Genomic DNA, 24391 nt, shown 5'->3' with positions numbered 1-24391 from the left:
ACATTAACACCATTCAAACATTTTTACCTTTCCTGCAGCCATCAGGGACAAAGCAAACTGGTACCAAAGATGAAACTCCTCAAACGCAAACTTCATTGCTCTTTCCAGACACTATAAAACAGTAAAAGAAAGATACTGCTGTAGTAGGTTTAAAGTCACCACACAAGAGTCTTTACATTGACTCAAAGTTATTTCTGAAATATATACAAACAGAATCTTTAAAAAGTAGCCCAGGTAGAAGTAAGAGTTCGGTAAAGCTGATTACATAAATGTCATGTACTGTATTTGCCAAAGTTGATTAACTGGTAACATCATCTGCTAGCAGGGGAAATGAACAAGAGATCATTTAATATTCACTGGTTTATTGGAAACATTGCTCAAACTATGATTTAATAAAAAAGATCATTAAATACTAAAATAAGAACTAATGAAAATATTAGGGTTTAACTGAAAGTTCAAATTAAAAATGTGCTTAAGATCACTGACAGTGTTCCATGAGGTTGTATCTATGAAGAGAGTTCAAGGATTAGCATTTCTACCTGAATCTGAATCTGGGGTTATACAAAGTTTTCAGCTTATTGGGAAAAGCTTATTGGGTGGAGCTAACATTAACCACAAAAACAAAATCTCCCAAAAAGTACACATTGATAAACTGTAGGAAGCTGCAGACATTTCAACAAGTTGGTAGCTATTTAAAGGTATATTATAGCACAGAATTTACACACACAATTCCATGCAAGGATATTTAAGAACAGCTGGTTTATAGTCTTAGTTTATTAGCAAACAGCTTTCTCTGAGCATGTAATGATTAGATCCTGAAAAAAAAAAACATTGTTTATTTTAATGTGCTTTTAAAGTAATAACTTCAAGGTGTATTTATACAAAAAAAAAATCACAACTGTCAATGAAGAAATCTGTTTCTATTAGTTACTACAAGGGACAGGAAACACCTCTTAGGGTCCCAGACGAGTGGGAGAATGAATGAAACTGATGTACTGTACTGTGTTTTTTAAAAATATTGAAAAATCCTGCAAGGCATACCTTTACTGTATAGCAACTTCCCTTCACCTTCAAAGGCCAAGTACTTAACAGAATTATATATTATTCCAATATTTAAACAGAAGAAAAATCTAATCAAAAACCTCTGCCTAACATAACTTAAAAAACACACTCCTATAAAGAATTACCTCAGACAGCATTTCATATTGTCCTCTTCTACCAAGTGCGATTGTCAGTAGATCATAGACTATAGATGAACTTTGTAAACTAATAATACGATCATTGTTGTGTTCAGGAATTCTGCTTAGCACAGCATCTCTGTTTGCCTGGGAGCAAATGGGAAAGTGAAAAACATATCAATTGAATGCATCTTTCCGAGCACACACGTTAAAAGTACAGTCACTGTAAGAATTGTAGTGGTTAATTTATTCTTCTTTAGTAGTCAAACACAGCAATGTAGCCTGTTGTACGTCTAGGTGGGGACTTTTTTTTTTTTTTAATATTGGAATGTCTGCTCCAAAAGAGGTTAAAACAGTGGGGATAACTATATATAAATGTTAGCAAATAAATAAATACAGATTTTTTTCAAAAATAGTATGCTAAGCAAAGATGTCATCTTACCATTGATTCACTAATTAGTAGCAGTAACAAGGCTTCTTCTGTGTTTTCCTGAGGACAGAATATGCTGCAATTAAAAAACGAAAAGAACCACCATTGGTATTTTTAACCGAATTCAGATGTCAGTCTGGTATTTACATGTTCAAGCATCAATCTTGTTTGCTAATCACATAGATTTATTTTCATTTTTGAATTATCTATGATTGATTTTCTTAGTATTCATTTCTAACTCAGGGAAATGGACCCCTAAAGATGAGAATATTAGATGTAGTTTATTATTATACATTATTATACTTTCTTGAATTGCATCTACAACTTTAGATGTCATACAGCAGTGCATCTCTGCCAAACACGGCACTCAGTAAACCAAAGTTATAAGATATCTGGACTTGAATCTAAGGACTGCCCATTCACTTCTACATGAGGTGGTCATCACATAGCTTGCCTTCAGAATTTGTACTAAGTCCTGCTCCTAAGGAAGCTATACTCATACACAGGGTGAAGGTAGGCTTTGATGACCCACACTTACATGTTCACCCTCAGCTCTGCTATGTTAATCAAGCCAGATTTTTTCTTTCACATTAAATCAATCAAGATTCAATCAAAGCATAACTGGCACAAAATATTTTTTGTTTGTGGTGATTTCCAGTAATAAACCCAATACTGAGCATACCCTTAATATCTTCTGTTTCAAATACACAGAAATGTCAAATCTGCCTGAAGCAGAATAAGAGAAAGATATCGGGGGAAATATATTTTTACTCAAATTGATTTGCAGAGCCTCTACTAAACTTCTAAGAAAAGCCAAAGTATCAGATGACGCTTCATTTGAGGAATTTCTTTGGCACAAACGGTTCAGAGCTACTCGATTGCATCATGCATAAATAGGAGACCCAATACAAGGCATCAAAGAGGGAGATTGCCTTTTAAAGCTGTCAGAATGTGTAACAGAAGATTTGCACAAGTTGTCGTCAAAAAGATGGAGGAGCTCTTAGAGCACCTCTTTATGTTTGTAAAGACTGATCATCTAAAGCTAGGCACAACATTCAAAATAGAGCTGTACAAGAACATACTTTTCTCCGGCATACACCTTTGGCCTTCTACTGAGGGCGTAGTCCTCAGTGTTGGATGCCTGTAGCAGAGGGTCATCCAAGGGTGACTGATGAGGAGGGTCCTCCAGCGGGTTCCAATAGCTCTGTTCACACATTCCTCTTAACAAGATCTCAGCTAACTGCCTAGCGATCGTCTGAGGGAAAAATACATACAGCATGAGTACTTGCCAGAACAGGTCCAATATAACTTTTGACATTGAGTAATAGACACGACGTGGCATGAGGAATTAATCCTATATTCCTAATTATTTATTTTTTGCATTATTATTTTCCTGTGTGGCTTTATATATGATGTTAAGCACAGTAGCACTCGTTTTAAAAGTGATTTTGAATTCTTAAAACTATCACATCTCCCATATTAACATGCACATTCAATATGAATTTAAAAAACCAAATAAGGATAACTGTAGAGCAATTTCATTAAATACATAGACTAGCTGTATCCCCCCCCAGCCCACCCCCACCCACAACAACCCCCCCACCCCACCCACCCCCCATAGCTTTCCGCATTCAACTACTGCTCCTAACTATAACTGCTTACTGTATCTTGTATTGGATTTTACTCTTATAGGTAAACCATACTCACGTCTTTTGTAATTGCTCTTATTTCTTAGTTCTTACTGGACTTTACTCATACAAGCAAATATTTACTATAAGTTTTAACTGCTCTTAGTCAAACTCGCTCTTACTTCTAATTTACTGTATTCTTTATTTTGCTCTTACTTGAATTTGATCTTATTGTACTTTCATAACTGCTCTTATCTGTATTATGATATTCTGTAATGTGATATTTTATAATGTGATACTTTGTACTGTGATATTTTGTAACAATTGTAAGTCGCCCTGGATAAGGGTGCCTGCTAAGAAATAATATATAGTGGAAAGTCACTAGGAGTAGATATGTCAGCTTTAGAATGGCTAAAACATTGCTACCCATTTAAGTGTAATGACGTTGGGCGGACCGATAGAATTGGGCAGCTGAAAATCCTTTTGGAAAAAACAACGTTTCCCAGAAGCCTTTCGGGGCACTTAGCCTACAAATGAAGAACAGCTGTGTACTCTTGTTCTAAATATTCACTGATTGTTAATTGTGTTGATTGGTTGAAATGTTTATCACAGGGATAAAAGCAGTCCTTTGTTCCAAGGCGGTGTGGGGTGCTATGGAGGTGGTTGTAGTGTAAAACTGTGTATTTTTGGAACAGAAGTGCAAAACATATCACTGTTTGTGCATAAATACAGTAACAGCGTCTTTAAGGTTTTAAAAAGCAGCTTTAATCATCTAAACATTGTAGTCAATTTAAAGCAAAAACATCTTTCCAATTCATTGGAGCTTCAATTGTATTCTTGTGGTATATAAAAAAAAAAAAATTAAACCTACATAATGTACAACTGGTATATGCCTTTATCAATGTTGTACCAGTTTATATAAATATTCAAACATAAGGCCTCTCCAGCCAATTACATCAGTGTTCAATTAAACACTGTTTCATAGCTTACCATTCTCAAGTTCTGTGTTGTTCTTGTTTCAATCGCTCTCAGGATCTCTCTAAACCTTCCAACCCCTCTAGTCAAGTTTCTGTTGTTGAGGATAAAAACACACACACACACATTTGTTTTCTCATAAATGAGGGAATACAAAATAAAAATCTTGCCATTAAAAGCACTAATGCAATTCCAGTGAATGTGTTTCTATAAACAATTTCAATAGACATTATCAGGCTGTCTAAAACTGTCAACCCCTCCACATGGCACAGAAATGCATTTTCCTCAAATTAAACTTATTTCTCTCACAGAAAACTGGCAGCTGAAACCATGGAAACAGGCAACTGAAGCACTACTGTACTAGTTATTTATAAGACACAATTTTTATTTACAGCAACAATCAAGGTATATCTTCACTGCAGTTTAAATTATTTCAGAATGGGTCGGTCGGTATATGATCCCAGCTAATCATTCCAATCGTATTTTGAAAAAAAAATTATCCCCCACCCCAGCTGTAAATACAAAATCAGGGCTACAGTATCATAAAAAATTGTACATCACATGACATAGATCCACAGAGGAAAAATAAACTGGTGGGCGATACTAAATGCAAGCTTTTGGAGTCTGAAAGAGGCTACAAACAGATGTTCTGTGTTGCAGGGACCAACAGCAAATAAATTGTGTGTTTACGAGCATTGCTGTCTTGAATCATACATTTTATTTTTAAATGGAGATTTTAAAGACACTGCAGTAGTGTTTCAAAATCTGGTCTCAAAAAAACTAAAAATAGTACTACATCCAGAGTGGTATTGTATAACCGTACTACCCGTACAGACTGTTCAAATTGACAAAACAGTGCAATGAGATGGTGTATGCTTTTTTTATAATAGTGTGAATTTGCTACTGTATTACTGTACTGTATTTAGAAATTGCTCACAACTGAGTTTTGTGTTCTTTTTGTAGTTTTTGCCCTGTATCATACACTCGTTCTCAGGTACAATTTGTGAGAGAAGTAATTCAAATCTGAGCCTGTTAAATTAGCATCCCAGTCAAGATGCGGAACAATTACAGCACCTTGTATTCCTTTCAGGTTTCTAAACATTATTGAGATTTTGATAATATACAGTATGGCTGAATTACAGGTATAAAACTATTGCATCTGATATACATCATGACAAACATAAATGTTACGACAGCTGTGACCCTGAGGGCTTATAAATGGGCTTCAATTGCATTAATTGAAATTAGTTAACCTTCCCTGTACTGTAAAAACTGCAGAGAGCAGCATGCTGGCACACCACACTGCTGTATTATTATTTTTTTCACCCTCTGCAGTGCTTCTGGAAGTTGTCACTTCAATGCTGAAAGGAGGTGCTATCCAGCAACATATTGAGCCATATTCAACAGTCTTACTGTCTGTGTCAAGCCAAAAAGAAAGCTTTAACAAGGAAGAACAGAACAAACAAAATCAACTGCGTTATCCACTGAGGTCTCAGATCAGTGATGCCATGTTTCCCATAGAGCCAATGCTAAAGCCAGGTTACCTAGGCATGGAAATTAATAACAGCAGCAGCACATAAAATGATACTGAAGCTAATAAAGGAAAGGAAAACTGATTCTAAACCCTTAAGGCATTCACCTTTAATAATACTTCCACTACCACTGAAGGTCTGGGAAGTCTTCCAGTTACATGTGGTATATTAATAAGGCTACACTGAAGATAAAGTAGGTAAACAATATTAAATGAAAAACACATTTAAAAGGACTAATTTGCTATTGATCAGACCTTCAATGCATCTGAATTAATTGATCTCACTCAAAGCAGATGACTACAGTTTCAAAACAGTACACTATAGAGTCCATCACCATTTCATTATCCTTTGATCAGTCACTTATGTAATCAAGTTTACATAAGAATTACATTTACTTTGTGAAACTGTCAGGGCTGCATGCTTCTCAAATGGAAATATCGAACAGAACAATTTCAAGTTAAAGGAGCCCCCACTTTTTTTTGTTAATATTTCAAGAAATAAAGACTCTTAGTCTCTGGGTATTGTTCATATTAATAATACCAAAACTGGGAAATGCTCCTTTAAATTGGGTTCCAGCGATGGAATTTCTTATTTCCATCAGAAATAACCTAGACTTGATACTACGCTATTTTTTAAAATGCATAGACAGGTACATACTGTTTATCTTCACAAAAAGTAAGCCTGGAATACAATGTTAAGAGAGATGACAACAACATAACAAAATACATAATTTCAACACATTATTAATCTCATAAAAATAAAAAAAACAACATGCAAAAAAAAAAAAATCCTGGGACACTGCTAAAAGGCCGTTTATGATTTTTGTCAAACATCTTTAGCTACACATACTGTATAATATCCAATCACTTTATATATTTTATTTGTTTTATTAAACCTGTAAAACAATGTATACATATTGAACCTTGACCAGAGCAAGGGAATTAGAATATATCCCCAGGAACCTTTTCTTTCAGAAACATAATAATTTAATATATAATTTATTTTACAAGATCATTTATTTTTGTCCTTTATCAACAAAATGGTTCCTTACTGAAGATATTATGGATTACAAATGTGCCACTCTGATTGCTTCTAAACCCTCTTTTATCTTTTAGATAAAAGGATTTCTCAGAGAGCACTGTATCAACAGGCCTTTTCTTACCCATTTTTGAAGTAAATGACGTGTGCTCTTTGAAGTCCTGTTTCCAGGAAAAATCCCAGTTCCTGCTCATGGGAGACTGGGCCTGGCTTGGGACTCCTGTTCTGCATCCCACTGCTCAGAGCCTAAAAAGAAATCGGGTGATTTAAAATGTTAAACTTGTATAGGGCCGGTGGAGCAAAGAATGTCCTTAAGTGTTTGCAAGCTCACTTCAATGCAGCAGTATGCAGGTAAAGACTGAGCACAAGGTGAACAAGTTTCACTTCTGTACTGTCAGACCTAGCTTGATTTTGAAAAGAAATGACATGTACTCTTTCCGCTCTAGTCTAAAAGCAGCTCCCGAACATTTTGTATTCTCTTTCAGTATAAATGGCTTAAGTATTCATGTACAGATGGTCAAGCAGATGTGAAGTCAAGGACAAAAACTATCTGGATTAATGAAACAATTTGATAAACTTGGAATACTGCACATTTAAAAAAAAATGTGTTTACATAACTGAAGCTTTTGCTAATTAGTATAAAACATTTAATTAACTGTAGAGAACATATTTCATTATATCTCCTGCAAATTTTAAAATACTTTTTTATAAACATCCAAATATGTACAAATGTATTTGCTCCATTTCAAAATTGTGACCACTAGCAGCACTCAGTAGAACGGTTTTGCCTCAGAAAAGGAGGACAGAGGGATCTTAAAGAGCTAGTATCACAATTTAACTATCTTTTTTTTTATTACTGACACTTTTACCTGTACACGAGTTTTCTTAATGTACTTTTGGTTTCTCTAGTTTTCTCATCTTGGGAGACATGCCTGCTTCAGCTGCTGCCACGCTGTCACTGGGCAACTTGTATTTCAAACCAGAAAATAGGAAATAGGACCAAGTTGAAACTAATGCGACGGTGCTGTGTTGCTGCATTGTTGGTGGGTCTTGAAATAAGCGCAGTGACAAACATTATTTTGTTTTTACAACTTCATTGTGTAGAGCCTCTGCATTCTGTGATCTGCTATACGTGTCATTTTTCAAGACAAGAAGTCTTTTGCAAAGTCTTTGGACAAACATTCGTCATTGAATTGAAGTTTCTTTTAGTATTTCTATATTCAGCACTACTGAGTGTTTGATAGATGTGCTACATGCTCTTTAATGGTCAGGAGGTCTTAATATGGAGAGGGTCAGCCGGAGTTTACTGCGGTTTTCTTTTCTTGGAAAAAGACCTGCTTGTGGGAGACTGCAAAGGTTACTTTACAGAAGCCTGTGTTAAATTCAACAACTAAGGCACAGCCAGGAAAACCATACATCTATGACATAAATGTCCCAGAGGACATCATATTTAAAGGATATAGAACACAATGAATTCTGAGTTTGTAATCACTGGTTCTGCTCCTAATACTCACTCCATGACTACAGGTCAGCCAATCGTAGGCAGAGTAAACAAAGCTGGTTTCTCTTTCCTCAGTGCTGAATGTAGTTTGAAGTGAAATGCAAGTTTCACAAGAAGGGAACTAAACAGCTTCTTTGCTGTAAGATGTTCACTAGAGATCTCACATGTCAAGTTTCTCAAAACAAAAACTATGTTACTCCTCTGTAAGCCATGCAGATTTTCATCTTTTTTTCTTCTAAGAAAAGTGCGAATACTGATCTTCTGCGTGGAAGCACTAGTGTTGCAGATCCTTGCCAACAAATAATAATAAAGAGATCCAATAGATGCAAATGGAGGTTTTCATTTTATCTATAAAAAAGTGTTGCATTCACAGTTCAAGAAACTTGGTATTGGATTGTTTTCAAGGTCAGTAAAGCTTGCCAGTAAAACTTCAGCTGCCTCAAAGCTCCTGTAACTACCCAGAGGTCTGCTCAGCCACATCATGGAACTCCTGTCAGCATTACAAGCTGGGAGTAAATAGTGAAAGAGACTCCTGTTCTCTCAGAACTTGGCAGTCTTCTTTAATAACATTAAAACCTAAGGAGAGGGAGGTCTGTATCTGTGTACATGGTAACTGTGCAATTATCCATGCACTGCTAACTTGGCTTCTGTGAAGAACACAACTTACACACCCTTTCTGTGCTCAGATATTAACACACTCCTTCTAAGCTTTAAGTGGCCCTGATCAACCATAAAAATCGAGAATTGCATTAAAAAGACTGGTCTATGGGGCTCCCGAGTGGCGCATCCAGTAAAGGCGCTCCACGTGAGTGCAGGATGCGCTCTATAGCCTGCAAGTTGCGAGTTCGAATCCAGGCTATTCCTTTGCCGATCGAGGACGGGAGCTCCCAAGGGGCGGCGCACAATTGGCCGAGCGTCGCCTGGGGGGAGGGAGGGTTAGGTCGGTCAGGGTGTCCTCGGCTCACCGCGCACTAGTGACCCCTGTAGTCTGGCCAGGCGCCTGCGGGCTTGCCTGTAGCTGCCCGAGAGCTGTGTTGTCCTCCGACGCTGTAGCTCTTGGGTGGCTGCATGGCGAGTCTGCAGTGTGAAAAAAAAGCGGTCGGCTTGACGGCACACGCTTCGGAGGACAGCGTGTGTTCATCTTCGCCCTCCTGAGTCAGCGCAGGGGTGGTAGCGGTGAGCTGACTGTAATAAATAATTGGCCATTCCAAATTGGAAGAAAATAATAAAAATAATTGGCAACGACTAAATTTAAAAAAAAAAAAAAAAAAAAGACTGGTCTATGAAAGTATCTGTAATTAACATTGTTTCAAGGAAAAACACATTGATCCTCAGGCAAAACTGCTGCATTTTTCCAGAGGTGCAGCCAGTAGCAATTTATGAACCAGCTGATGTGAATTCCTGCAGCAAGTATCACACAGATCCTCCATTTCCCAATTACTTATTTCATAACAGTAATACCCTATTTAATGGCTGAGAACAATGTGAACATGACCTACTTGAAAAAAACACAGTGTCTCGCTCAGGGTAAACGTGTTTCTTCTTGCATTGAGGTAATTACAGAGAAAAGATTTTCAGACCTTACAACATAATGTTGTTGAAGCCGACACCCTGGGATCCTTCAGGAAGCTGCTTGATGAGATTCTGGGATCAATAAGCTACTAACAACCAAACAAGCAAGATGGGCCGAATGGCCTCCTCTCATTTGTAAACTTTCTTATGTTCTTATGTTCTAACATATTTTTCAGGGGTGTGTCTCATTATGCCATATGTTCCTAAATTACTTTGGGTCATGATCAGTGTACACTGGAACCAACTGTTACTGAACCTTAAAAAGAAAGTATAAAGAAATCAGCCCTACCTTCTCCACTTCCTGCAGGTACAGCAGTGCGATGTCACCCGATTTCTCATAGCACGTAATGATTTCCTGTTCACCACCAGTGTGTCGATTGACTGGGGATGCCATTGGCACTTTTTCCAGGCACAAACCTACAAACAAAAAAGAAAAACAATTAGAAACATGTTGCATTATCACAAATGCCAGAACAAGCCTGTCCCTCTTCAGGTTGAATTAGTTGAGGCCCGAGACAATTCGTATGTTGTTGTGCACGTCATCCACTAGTATTTAAAAAAGACTAACTGGTCTTGGGTTTACTGGCTGGCAAGTGTAGGTGAAAGTCTATTTTAGGTGGTTTTACTGTATTTTATAAATAGTAAGCATCAGTGTAAAGCTATTTAATTAATAAAAACTTAAGGAGTTTTTAAAAGGCCTCCTGTTGACATGGTAAATGTGAGCAAACACTCTAGCCTTTTAAGGAGTATGCTGAAATGTAAATCTTACACATTTGACAACAAAAGAAGATAGAATCTATCAGTGTTGAAACCAACATATTAAAGGGTACATAAGGACCTTTTTATTTTATTGTGTTACATGTTCCCATGTGTTGCTACAACTGTTTACGTAAGGTGTGTGTATTGTTTTATTTTTTATTTTTATTACATTTTAACCACTTTTTGAAACTTTTAAATTGCATTCTCTGCCTCAAGATAGTTTCCCATGTACCTGCATGGACCTCTCAGAACTATATTTCCCATCATCCTCCTGCTCACTGGTAAATACATCTCAGTTACATATGTGAGCAGGAGGATGATGGAAAATGTAGCTCTGAGAGGTCCATGTGGGTACATGGGAAGCCATCTTGAGGCAGGGAATGCAATTTAAAAGTTTAATGTAAAAAAAAATTAAAACAATACACACACCTTATGTAAACAGTTGTAGCAACACATGGGAACATGTAACACAATAAAATAAAAAGGCCCTTATGTACCCTTTAAAAGAAACATTACAAGACCATCAAATCTCAACATGGCAATCTGCTGCAAACAACAACTGACCTGCACAAACCAAGCCCAGTGAAAGATCACATTAGGGGCTTAAATGTGGGGTTTCAAAAAATCAGATCTTATACAAAATCAAAACTGTTGAAAAGGGAAATAGGTTAGCAGGTAAATGCAAATGAATACTGTACCGACAATAGAGGCAGTAAAAAAGTTATTTTTTAAATTAAAATGTTGACATCTGGTTGACTAGGCAACAGCTGCAATCTGACAGTCGTAATCAAGAAATGAACAGAGGGTTTGAATAAAACACCTGTTCTGTCTAGGATCTATATAGGTAGACAATGAAAATTGAATTATTTCACTGAGCGAGTAAAAGGGGGCACCTTGAGACTGCAATACCATGGAGCATATTTAACAGAGATTTCATCAGCCAACATTTAAAGTGACAATCCATTTACTGGCAGCATACTAGAAATACACTTCATATCCGCAGAACATGTCACATGGGAGGTATATTCATATTAAACACTGTGGAGCAGTAATGGTTTGTTCAATTCAATTGTATCTGATCAGCTTGCTTTTGAATAATATGACAAAGTGAAAGCTTCAACTCCACAACAATCTATAGAGGAGTCAAATTCATACCAAATTAGTGAAAGTTTCCAAGAGTAAATTTGTCAGGGTGCTCTGTCCTCTCTGGGTAACAGTTCGTCAGCGTGCAAGGGGTGAATTTCATTGGACAGATGAAGTTTCACTTACTAATTTGTCTCTTAGGATAAGGGCAGAAGGAACAGGAAAGAGAGAAGGGCTATGGGAATGGAACCCAGTAAAGGCTGGATTACTGATATTTTAAAAGCTAGAACAAGTAGGATTTCATTTGAATTCTGGCACTTGTAATTGGCATTAACATTCAGAATCTGTTTTCCTGAGATCATTAATTTATAATTGTGTGGCACTTTCGCAGCCTAATAAGCTCCCGCATTACTTAAACAGACCTGACTAATCCCTTATCAGTTACATTATCAAGTACTTCATTAAATTTAAATAAGGGTAAACTGCACTATTATCAGTTTCACCTAAAATACAGGTCTATTTATAAACACATCAGATACCCTGACTTCACCATTAACCCACATACTGTAAAGCGGTCAAGCCCTATCTTTTACATTTCCTGCTGCTTTAAGAGAAAATACAGAAATGCTGCTTTATGACAAATATACACGTCAAAGCAAGTGAGGTCAGGATTAGAAAATGAAGCCAGCAAACAACTAAGAAATTAATGATATAAAATGAATAAAACACACAAAATGTTTTTATCTTTAGAACATAGTGATTGAGAACAAACATCATCTATTCTGAATGCCTCCAAAACAGTCTTTGTTAAGCCCACATCTATCCACACGCTATATTAAATTCTGTTAAGGAATACAGAATCAATCACTGGGTTCTTGTAAAAACTTGAGCGCCACTGCCATCATCTGTCAGGAAACTGTAACTACAATCAAATAACAGACAGCTCTCGTGCAGAGTAGTTCAGTTAATGATTCAATATTTATATAGGAAATGTATTGCTAGAGTTCATCAGCTGCGGAAATTGACTTTTACATATTGTTCCACATGATATTATGAAAAATGTCATGACCTTTACAAGTTGTTTCCAGAAATATGTTATCCACTATAGTTCAACTAAAATGCAAGATTCTGTTTTAGTTTAGTTTCACTTCAAAAATAAACGGTGCAGTAAATATATATTTGATTAGGGCAGCAGTGTGGAGTAGTGGTTAGGGCTCTGGACTCTTGACCGGAGGGTCGTGGGTTCAATCCCCGGTGGGGACACTGCTGCTGTACCCTTGAGCAAGGTACTTTACCTAGATTGCTCCAGTAAAAACCCAACTGTATAAATGGGTAATTGTATGTAAAAATAATGTGATATCTTGTAACCATTGTAAGTCACCCTGGATAAGGGCGTCTGCTAAGAAATAAATAATAATAATAATAATAATATAACTTGTACCACAGGGGTTTAAATCCAGGATGTACTATTCTGCTGTATGTAAACCATTGTTACGTTTTCAAACATACTAATAAAACTACCTTGTCTCAAAAGGGTTGGGCCGGGGCAGCAGTTCAATAGAAAACTAAGCAAAAATACCAGCTGGACCAGAATGAGTCAGAGGCATGCATGTTGCTATAAGTGCTCTGTACACTTCACTTCTCTAGGAGACCTATTAAAATGTAGAGAAATATTTATTTAGATTTAATTAACACAACAATCCAGATTAACATCTGCACATTAACGTAGGCATATTTGTTTATGAACACTTTTTACTCAGGATAAAACTGAACTGTTCGTTACTTCGTGTACATAGGGGTGCTGTGATGAGGTCAGAAGAATGCTCACAGCAGGTGAAGGAGAGTAAGCTAAAATGCTAGCCTTGCTGGTACTCACATTTCTTGCTGATAAATTATTATAATTTCTGGCTTAGGTGAAAGATATTGTAATTAAGACATTTATCTTTGGCAACTTGATGCAATAACAGGGGTTCTTTTGTAAAATAACATTATGCAATAAATCTTCCAAAGATAATTAAAATAACCAAAGGCATTTTTAGCTGGGTTTTACTCAAACACATTGATGTTAATAATGTGTTAAATGAATAACGTTAGGCAACCAAAGACAGAAGTTCATTAAAAAAAAATGTTTTTATGACAGACACCTTCAAATTCAAATTTTTTAAAGGCTATCTGCAACAACAGAAGAAATGTTCTCTTGCAGATGAGTCATTCGAGAATATTAGTGTTTCAATCCTAAGAAATGGCCTGGGGAGATCCACATTCATTTTAATGTTAATTGATGTAAATATGAATCATGCTTCTATATATATATATATATATATATATATATATATATATATATATATATATATATTTTTTTTTTTTTTTTTTTTTTTTTTTTTTACTCAATCCTGTGCAGTTGAATTTATGTATATAGCCAGAATCGAGATTTGCAAAAATGTAACTGCAGTATGTGCTAACCATCTGCTCAAGGTTCATACAAGGTTTCCAAAGGGGATACAACCTACAATAATAACCACATTAATTTGAGTTTAGCTGGTGGGTCCCTAATCAGGGTTTTCAAATACTTAATTGACTTCATGGTTAATAGAAAGCGGTGTTGTTTGCTTCATACAGTTCTCAGTTGAGTTTACTAATCAAAGGTACTGCGTATTGAGGAGCATGTCTCTAAGAGGTATCTCAGTGCCCATTACTCACCTTTTGTTGCGTATGCTTCAGCGATCATTGACAACCTATAAACAGGGATGCCAACCAGCTGCAGATCATCAAGGCCAATTTTGAAGTAATTGCTGAGAGCCTCCCTGTAATTGCCTTCCACATAGTTCAACTTGGCCATTAATAAACTGGCCTCTTGCATGTACTCAGACTTTAAAGAGAGAAAAGAGAGAAAAGTAGTACAGTGTCAATTCTTTGTCATAACATGAGTTCCACTTCTGTGCTAGTTGGCCCAAAGAATGGGAATAACAGCCATGGGAAATGTAACATCACTCCTAATGACCTGCAGGAGGTTGTCAGAACAAAAACTATCCTGCCAACAGGCCAGAAGTGACAAAGCTCTATCAAATCTATGTGGAAACGTCAACTGCTATGGGCTTTGTAATGCCAGCTCAGTGTTGGATATAAGGGACCTGCAGTGGCATTAAAAAAAAAAAAAAGAGAAGTGACTATCACTTATCACAACCTATCATAGTAATAGCATGTCAAAGCAAAGGGGAAGTGCAATGTCAGCTTAAAACTGGCAGTGTACAGACTAAGCTGATCTCCAGTTGGGCACAGAGAATACCAAGTAGCCCAGTGGCTTTTTATGACAACCTTAAAAGTTAAAATATTGATGGTTCAGAGATTTCAATTCCACATTGGTAGTCTCTCTGCCATCAAAATGTCTCATGCTAAACTCTAGTCATCCTTTGTCATCCTATTATGCAAATACAAGTGGATAAGTTTTACCTTTAGATTTCCTCTGTCAAGAGCTGCTGTCAGGTGTTTCCTGACTTCAACCAGCTTTGGCTTGGCTCCGCGAGGGCTCGCTCCCTGTTTGATAGGGTTCTCTTTGAGGTACTGCTGAAGCTTGGCTTCCCCCAATAATAGCTCAGCCAAATCATCTGCAAAATGAATGCAAGTCCATTAATAATAAAGGTAGAACATTCCATCAATAAGCTTGTGCTTCGGAAAAAGCAAACATGTTAGCAGCATACATCTTCAGCTGAATTTAAAATGACACCATCGGTAACGAAATAGTACTGGAGATGATCAATATACAGTACATAGTATGCATGTAAAAAAGTAAGTGTGTAACCCGTGCTAAATGTTTTTTTTTTTTACCAATTTTATGATCAGTACTAATTATACCTAATGCTGCTTTAGGTAAGGAACTCCAAGACTAATGCTATTCGGGGGTCTGTGAAACCAGCTGTAAGTATGATGGACTGACAGCCACTAGGCTATATCCCCATCACCAGGGACGTACTTTTTGAAGTTCACAGGTCATTTCATTGATCTCTAGTAGTCTTAATGTCACATGCAGAGGTAAGGTATCCCCTGAAGTGACTGGAGTTAATTCACCAGTTATATTTCTTACTCTACTTCTGGCTTCAAATAAAGATTCTGGGTATGTGGGATGTGAATTTCTATCTCAACAGTGAAGACGTCATTTATATTTTGTTAGATTTATGTAGCATTTAATAATTATCTTTCAGTGAAAAAACTGCTGAACTGTGGAAATGTAGGAACATGCTGGAGGAAATTCCAGGTTTCCTGCAGGACAGACCACATACTTCAGTGTGATATATTGTAATGGTGTTCAGGACAGGGTTTATCATTGATATTTTATATAAATATATATATATTAATTATGACTGCACAATACTAGCCCATTAAAGTCAGTGGTATCATGCATTAAAAAATACAAACTGCTGGGAGTTATTTAAAACGTATCCCTTTATTCCTAAACACTCACTTTGACCAAGGAAATGTCTCCACTAGCATCTGACAGTGTCACTATACATAGTGCAGTAAAAACAGTCACTTGAAAAACGAATACTGCTGGCCCAGCCTACTTTTCCTCATTAATCTCGCTTCGGGAACTCCAAGTTACCCCAAGTAAATTGTGAATAACATTAACTGATTGACGGGTATCCAGACAAATCTTTACCGTGTTTAATTTTAAAACAACGCTGTAACCAGCAAAAAAATTAAAAGTAAAGATATATATATATATATATATATATATATATATATATATATATATATATACTACTTGCTATGACTAAATGAACTGTAAACAAACTACAATATTTATCTTTATATTACAAATAGAACATTTACGTTTTGTGACAATTCACCTTCTTTCTAAATACCCTGAACTCTCAGGCACTTGTATTCATAACAAGTATCCCTCCAATTCATCCATCTACTTTGCAACGATTCTATCAGAAAATCCCCAGGCTTTTGGTTGCACAGCAGGCCCTGTATTTACAGATCATAATATATTTGCAGCTTCCTACCGTTTGCGATTAGTTTGACAGACAGCTGTCTAATAAGCTCTGGGATTCTGTCCCATTGTCCCTCAGAGCGGCACCGCTCGATCTCTGTCTCCAACCGTGACCCCGACTTCTTCGCTGTCATCTTCCCGAAAAACGGAGACCGGGAATCGGAGACCACAACAAACTGAGTAGGCAGCTCCTGCGGCAAGACAGAAGAAGGAAGGGAAATAGCGACATCTAGTGGAGAAGAAAAAATAAATCTCATACTGACAGCTAGTAACTCGATACTGTACGCCTTTGAAATGATGGGTACAAATCTTTTTATTGTGACTATTAAATTGGGTTTGCTGAATTAAACAAAAGTTATATTGTAAATATTCAGGTACAAAGTTGTACTGCAATTAAGAAAAACGGTATCACAATATAGGATCAAAAATAAAGCAACAACACGGAAATGATTTACTTTTTAAAATAAATCAGTATATTGTAACTAGCGTACAAAGTCTGAAAAAAATCGCACTTTTATTAACAATATAAATACCCGTATATAAGGTACATTTTCCATGTGGCTTATTGGGTTATATACATTTTTGTAATGTGTGACGTGCCTTTTGACCTAAAGTAGCGGGCTCCCGAGGTGTTTATTACTTCTACAAGCAAAACACTACAGCACAAATGCAAACATCTCTGGACCCAGCACAAGCAACACTATGTTTCAATTGATTGCACACAGTACCAGAATCAACTATGCAATCCAGAGTGTCGATGAATTTCAAGAGAAACGTGTCTTGATTGGACCTGGGCTTCCTAGCTGTACTACAGGATGTGCTTTCAAATATAGATGAGTTGCATTAGGATCCCACCTCAAACGAGTTAAGCTGGATCTAATGAGTTTCGGAACTGTTTCAGTATGTTTAGTTGTTACCCAAAACACCACCACATGGGTATATATGTTGCGTTCACTGCTAAGGATTAGTCATTTTAATTACTATTATATTTATTTTGAATGCATCTGGAGAAACACAACACAAACATGTTAGCTATCAATTGTACATGTCTACATGTCATGAAGTTACATGCCAATTACCTGTGTGAGCAATGACATGAGATTTTATATAGCATAGTTTTAAGTTGCTCTCCTACTCATCAAACGAGTCTTCAATCAGTTGGAATAATAACAAAATACACGTTTTGCAGTGTTCTGAAAATGCATCATCGTGTTTTTTAAGTAAAATTTAATTTTTTGGATTGGTTTGAAAAGCTAGTTGCATGAATAACTTTTAAACTACAGCTTTCTTGAAGACCACCTGTTTAATAGGACCATCTCTCTACAGCCACCACTGATGAATCCCCATGTTAAATCATTGGATATAGAAAAACACTTAGACAGGCTCTCGAGTGGTCGCTATTAGCAACGTGCTTGTATTTAGCTCTCACTGGCTGAACTTATTCTGTGGCTGATGCACAAGACAAATTATCAACGTGTTAAACTTTAGTAATGTTCATATACTGGTAGTCCATCACAATATGTGCTCTGCATTTACCAAGTTGGGCTGATCAAAAACTGGATGGCTTTCTAAAAATATGGAACAAGCCATCGAGACTATATTGCATGTTTATTTTGAGTACTTATGTGATTGCATATTTTGTCGATACACACTTTGTGTCTCATGTCTAGAAGGATTCTTCCCTACAAATCACCGTAAGAGCAGTGTTGTGCAGCAGATGGATAAAACCACTGCTTCAGTACTGGAAAGCCTGATTCAAAAAGTAGCCCAAACTCAAAACTAGTTTGTTACATTGCCAGGTCTGGAAGATCATTATGTAAAAAAATGGCTAATTCAACCTTTTAACTTGAAATCTAGAATGGAGGCATTGTAACACTAGAATGCATAACAAAAATAACAGTGGGTAATGAATGGTGAACATGAGCTTGCTTTTAATTAGACAGCATCCTTGAATGGCAGCACAGTATTTATTGTATGTACAAATTCATAGCATGATGCAAGTATGGTCTTATAACACAATAGTCTACTGTTAACAATCATCTTCCTGCAAGTCATTCAATATTGTCCATCTGAAACAATACATTGCTGCATATTGTTATAATTTTCCATTCTAAAATCTTTAACACAACATAACTACAATAGTTATTTATCAACATTAAAAATAAACAAGCTTTTGTTTTATCCCTTTTATATTTAATTCTACTGTACTTTTCAGTTTACAGTACATAAGAAATACAGTATACACTTGTATTTGGAGAGCTGTGCTTTATATTTTAAACAAAGCATATTACATTGAAAATAATTACATATAATAGTCACTATTTAATTATGCATAAACTAAATATGTATTTACGAGATGTTAAGCCCTCCCCGTAACAAGAAGGCAGTACAAAAGCAATATATTTACACACCGTCAGCACTGTTTTGTGGACAGCAGCAATGTAATCTGGCAATTCTTATTCCACAAAACTGCCATTCTGAGGAGTCTTCTTCAGAGGTAGGCTTATACTGCAGGTTTTTAGTGGAACTTGCTTCCATTAACACTGGGATTGAATGTGTCTCCAATGTCATATCTAATTATATATATATATTTATTTTGTAAAATCAAATTTTAGACAGACATTATTTAAATGCAAACCTTCAGTAAACTTAAATGGAATTTGTCAGATTTTCCTCTTTACTTTCTCAAATTGCTGCGCAGGAATAGTCACCTCTACCTTCATGAAAATATAGAAACACTACATGAAATCCTAATTGTTTACCTAACACAGTAATACATATATGTCTTTGTCTGTAGAAAAAACACTGATCATCATGACTTCCTTCCTGTAGGTGAATAGTGGCAGGAAAAAAAGAAAAATACTCATGTGAAACCATGATAGCAGCAGTAATCAATGAGGTAAATAGAGCAACAGTTCCTGGTGAGGTGGTTAAATCTCAGTGCTCTGCAGTGAGGAGAGTGGGTTACTGGGGACAGCAGGGCCCATATTCACACCTGGTGAAGCAGTCAGAGACAAGGTTTTGGCAGGAATTATATCAGCAGAGAACTGTCACAAAGGTGACTGTAAAGCTTTATTTCCACCAATAACCGTTAAGTGCTCAAATGCATGCCAGACCACTCTTCTCCTTAAGGCACCATTCTCATTTAACCCACCATTAAACATGATTCCATCTACAATGTAACACACAAAGATCAGCACAGCCATGAACAATGGATTCCAGTACAGTGTTGGGTAGTAGAAACAAAGCTAAAGTGCTTAAGAACCATTCCCAAAATTTTAAAATAAGCATTAACTTCTACCCAATTAACCTTTTAAAATGATATACATTGGCTAAGCCTGCAGAGTAACATACATGAGCTATTACCATATCGGCTTACGATCGAGGCTGTTTTATATACCCATGTTCAAAAGGACAAAATGCGGATATTTGTTCCTGTTTGGAGCCCTGTGTGGTATCCATCTTAAACCTGTTGACAACCCTTTCCAAAACGCTGTATGGTCGTGAAAATACCGCTCTGGAATTCTTTCAGCACCCAGATTAAACTGATCACTACTATTGGCAGCACCTCTCATTTCCTCCAGGGAGGGGGAAAGACGGCAAGTCACAAAAATAAAAAAAAAGAACAAAAACACTAACTGCAATTATCCATGGCACCTGGAGTAACAGTATATACAATATACACAGTATACATTATGGAGAACAAAAAATCTACTAGCTTTAAGCAATGAAAAGAATTGAGACCTAGGTATATATAAAAAAATGTGCGATACATTTTATGGCACCAGTTTATACTCCTTAGAATTAAATGATGGAAAAAAGACGACTAGGAGTGTTTTATGGTGTATTTTCCTTTCTGAAGCTGGGAAATATATAGCTTAGACTTGCTGCCATCCAGTCTTTTGAACCAGACTTCATCGTGGTTTATGGTGGTTATTATGGCACTGCATAAAAAAAAACAAAAGAAACCAATTAGAAACATGATTTAATATGAATGCTCAGGGCTTGCAGATGCAAAAATGTACATCATGAAATACCACCTGTCTGGATCATCTTACCTTGTAGGATATTCATCTTTCTTGTCAATGCATATCGTTTGCCCACGGCTGTACCACTCTCCATCATAAAATAACCTTCCCTCTTCTGATCGGGCACTGTGCTGATGTTTTTCACCTTTTGTAGAAGCTGGAAGAGGAAATGTTCAGAGTTTGAAATGCAAGCCTGTTAAACTGTGGTGATAATGGGCCCTATTTATCTTTTAGGCAATTATTTTGTTGGACATTTTTGTGAATAGGTGTTCCCAGGTATAATAATAATATATGTCTTATTAGTATAGATTCACAGCTGTTTAAGCTTCAGGTGAATTGTGTTTAACCATAAAACATACTAACAAAACATGGAAGCAAATATAAAACATGTTTGATCCTTACTTTCAGGTTTTACTCTGTGGGGTCCCAATGTAGCCATGGCCTGGGGAAAAAAATAAATAAAATCTGTACTGAAGAAACATGTATTCCTTCTGCAGGGGTGAAGCTTTATATACAATTATACTTGAAAGGGCTGCATTGTTTGTTTTTTTAAATAAGCACGATTGGGATCATAAATACCTTTCTAATCGCGGTCCAGTCTTCAAGTATATCAAGATCTTGCAGCATGTAAACTATATATGGTCGTGAGAAAGTTATGGAAACTACAATGAAAAAGAATACACAGAAACAAAGAAACAAAACCATTTGTTGGCAAATCCATCATTCCAAGATTTCTCAAGCTCAAAAGGATATCTGACACAACAATTGGCTTCTTCTTTTTATCAGGGCTAAAGGGATCCTTTTTCTTGTTCTTCCTTGACTGGATTTCATCATTCCATAATTCTAAAGGAAATAAAATACAATATAAACTGCAGTTTAAAAGAGATCTGTTCAGCTGTTTCAGACATATTGTTACCACAAACAAAACCAACAAGTTGGCTGACACTTTGCAAAAACTTTTTACTATATTTTAGAAATAAAATGTAGGGCACTTTAATAGAAGCTCAATATACTATGAAAATCTTAAAGCACACACTATGGTAATACTTACTAAGTTTTAGTTGAAGTGAATAATAATTTACGACTGATCTTTATCTTTCACCAACATGGATTATGTAATTGCTAACAGAATCAAAGTTGTTTCTTGCCAAGTTGAATGAATGCTTCCCTTTCCTTGCCTGTGTAATCTACCCACTACAAATACAACCACATCTTAGCATCCTGAAATCAGCCTTACCTGAAGTGATGTCTATATTGTGCCTATCTTCTTCAAGTCTTCTGATTTTCTCTTCCAGTTCGCTTTGAACAGTGTCGAATAAAAGCAATTTTTCACTCTTGGGAAAGAAGGGCATAATGAGAAGGATCCGAATGATGTCTGGCACACATGCATAAGAAGCTAGCCTGCTCCGTTACACCAAGGAAGAGAAAATATAACCAGGATGAACACAGATTCTGGAACATTTATAAAAAAAAAAATAAAAAAAAAAACAACCACACACACACACATTCTTGTGAACAGGGTTCAAAGGCCAGGGTACTCACCTCCCAGTGCTGGAAAGCTGCTTGAATTTCACAGTCATACTTGTTCTTCACAGATTCTAAAGAAAGCTCTCTATAGATCCCTGTGGACAGAACACAATAATGCAGGATATTTGTGAAAAAAAAGAACACTCGACTAGAGCATTGTGAAGGATCGGCAATAGAGAATTACAAAATAAATAAGACACAAGCACTCATTGCTGCATATTTCTTAAACATCTTGCATGGAAACGCTGCTTACCTGCCACTTTACTTCTAATCTGCATGTTGTCCTGTAGAGTGGCCAATGGCTCCAGGTATTCTTGTGCCTTTCCAGCAATTACTTCTTGTAACTTGGCATCCACCTGACTGAGTCGTTCCTTATAAAGCCTAACCATAAGAAAGGGAATTCAGGTTGACCAGCTATCATGCGTTTGAATGTGTACACATATTCAAGCCAAAATGTATGACTTAAAAATAAACCAAACATTAAAAGAATGCTGGCACGTGTGTTGCAGGCAAGTTTCTCTCTCGCACTGACGATGCAAAAAGCTTATGTGGAGAACTAACTAGAAGCATGTTGTAGGGTCTTTAAGCAGAGAAAACATTGCTACAAGGCATGCTAAAACATAAAGCATTTCAAAATACGTTTTTAAAGATGTAATAAAAAACTGAAACCAAAACAACATGAATTATACCTAGGTGGACATTTTAATATGGTACACTGTTTATTCTGCTTTTAACAGTAGGACTTACTGGTCTTTCAGATCTGTAAACTGTTTCTCTAGGTTAGTCATTTCGTCTAAGCATTCAACTCTTCTCCTTTCGCAGTCTTCATCATCCATCTCTGAATAAAAAGGTGTTTAAAAACAACATTTAAAGCTAGTTGTGACAGTCACGGTCAGTGAAAATTATTTGGAAATGTATTATAAATCACTGCAGTACAGAATATAAATTAAACCTCATCCCACAAAGTTGCCTTATGCAAAACAATCCATTGTGCCAATTTATGCATACGTAGTCACGTTTTGCTTAGCGGGAACTTTACAGTTTGTTTGCAATTTCTAACTTATAACAAGATCAGCTGGCTAGAGAATGCATTAAAAAAAATCACACTGACAACGAGTTATTTTTCAGCAACACGGCGGGGCATTCTCGTTCTCTAGCAATTGTTCCATTTTCTAACAATGCTGTCAATTTAAATGTGTTTGTTTTTCATTGAGCTCTACGATCTATTCGTAAGTAAATCAGGGTCTGTTCCGTATTTCAGACCCACTCAATCAGGTCACCCAACTAGACAAATAAAACGGGTTTATAACATAGGGTGACCAAAAAAATAACACACACCTTATCGTACCTATTTTAAAGCACATCGTAATGAACGTATGTGTTACAGTACATTGTTTACAATCCTGTTTTACTACAGTGTTAGCAATTTACCGCAACGGCGCGGTAGCAAAATACAAAAAAAAAAAAACAAAAAACAAAAAAAACACAGCTTGCATCCTCGTGCCTTCTAAGAATTCGCAATGAAATACAGAATTACCCCAAAATAACGTGAACACGAATGTGCTATAACTAAAGAAACCGATTTTAAAATGAAAATATTTCAAGTACCCCCACCTGAACTGTCTCCATCTTCCGAAACTGAAGAGCTCTCTGTGTCCTCTTCGTCGGAGCTGCTGCCGTCGTGCTCCGGGTAATCGACCTCCATTTCTTCATGGTTACTCTCCTTCTTCTCCCTCGAATGCACCGGCATTGTATCTGTTAACTTTTCTTAAACGGCTGAGAGATCCCAAATGTACCAATTCTCCTATTTTTTAACAAGTTGAATGCAAAGCTCGGTAACAACCTAACCAGAATCTTAGTTTGGTGGGGGCGGTTATGGGCAGTTATTTTAGCCAATCGCGTGCATTAGAAGGAGAAACATGATGACCTAGTCCAATCGGGTTTAAGAGGGGTGGGATTTGAGGCATACCATGGCTGGTTGACTCGCGCTATTTTCCACTCTTAGTTTTCTGGGAGTTGAAGTTCACAGGTGTTTTGTCCAAAAGGAAAGTATACGGAATGGGAGATGGTTGAAAATATATGTCCCACAATGCTATGCGCTTTTTTGGCACGTTTCTCTTTTTTTCAGTTTACAAACATAAAGCGTC

At 36.6% G+C, this 24391-nt stretch overlaps 2 protein-coding genes across 3 annotated transcripts in view; both read right to left on the bottom strand.

Moving 5' to 3' along the window:
* LOC117422299 (tetratricopeptide repeat protein 7B) overlaps positions 1-16908 on the bottom strand; it is a 38648-nt gene extending 21740 nt beyond the window's left edge. Inside the window, exons 1-10 of one of the 2 annotated variants that reach the window (XM_058987731.1) lie at positions 16703-16908; positions 15147-15301; positions 14397-14565; positions 10144-10271; positions 6906-7027; positions 4227-4305; positions 2691-2863; positions 1621-1684; positions 1188-1325; positions 28-111 (exon numbers count right to left, since the gene is read on the bottom strand). In XM_058987731.1, coding sequence (XP_058843714.1) covers positions 28-111; positions 1188-1325; positions 1621-1684; positions 2691-2863; positions 4227-4305; positions 6906-7027; positions 10144-10271; positions 14397-14565; positions 15147-15301; positions 16703-16823 — 1233 coding nt within the window. In that variant the 5' untranslated portion in view covers positions 16824-16908. The remainder of the gene's footprint in view (positions 1-27; positions 112-1187; positions 1326-1620; positions 1685-2690; positions 2864-4226; positions 4306-6905; positions 7028-10143; positions 10272-14396; positions 14566-15146; positions 15302-16702) is intronic. The other variant, XM_058987730.1, reaches the window with a different exon arrangement.
* Positions 16909-18596: 1688 nt separating this feature from the next.
* On the bottom strand, positions 18597-24201 carry LOC117411071 (breast cancer metastasis-suppressor 1-like protein-A). Its single transcript, XM_034018174.3, has 10 exons — positions 23859-24201; positions 22992-23082; positions 22498-22625; positions 22260-22339; positions 21955-22051; positions 21471-21560; positions 21297-21361; positions 21120-21159; positions 20748-20874; positions 18597-20633 (listed from the first exon to the last, which is right to left on the bottom strand). Exons 1-10 carry the CDS (start codon positions 23992-23994, stop codon positions 20516-20518), a joined length of 972 nt encoding a protein of 323 aa, XP_033874065.2. The 5' UTR covers positions 23995-24201; the 3' UTR covers positions 18597-20515.
* Positions 24202-24391: the final 190 nt, after the last annotated feature.

The sequence above is a fragment of the Acipenser ruthenus genome, chromosome 15, assembly GCF_902713425.1.
Source record: "Acipenser ruthenus chromosome 15, fAciRut3.2 maternal haplotype, whole genome shotgun sequence".
Classification (NCBI taxonomy): Eukaryota; Metazoa; Chordata; class Actinopteri; order Acipenseriformes; family Acipenseridae; genus Acipenser; species Acipenser ruthenus.
The sequence above is the reverse complement of the archived record's forward strand: the minus strand, read 5'-3'. Positions and strand labels throughout refer to the sequence as shown.

Excerpts from the sequence above, each read along its gene's own strand:
- LOC117411071 (XM_034018174.3), bottom strand. The coding sequence starts at position 23,994 with ATGCCGGTGCATTCGAGGGAGAAGAAGGAGAGTAACCATGAAGAAATG. Across the intron at positions 21,561-21,954 it reads CAATATAGACATCACTTCAG|AATTATGGAATGATGAAATC; the intron begins GTAAGGCTGATT and ends TATTTCCTTTAG. Across the intron at positions 20,875-21,119 it reads CCACAGAGTAAAACCTGAAA|CTTCTACAAAAGGTGAAAAA; the intron begins GTAAGGATCAAA and ends TTCCTCTTCCAG.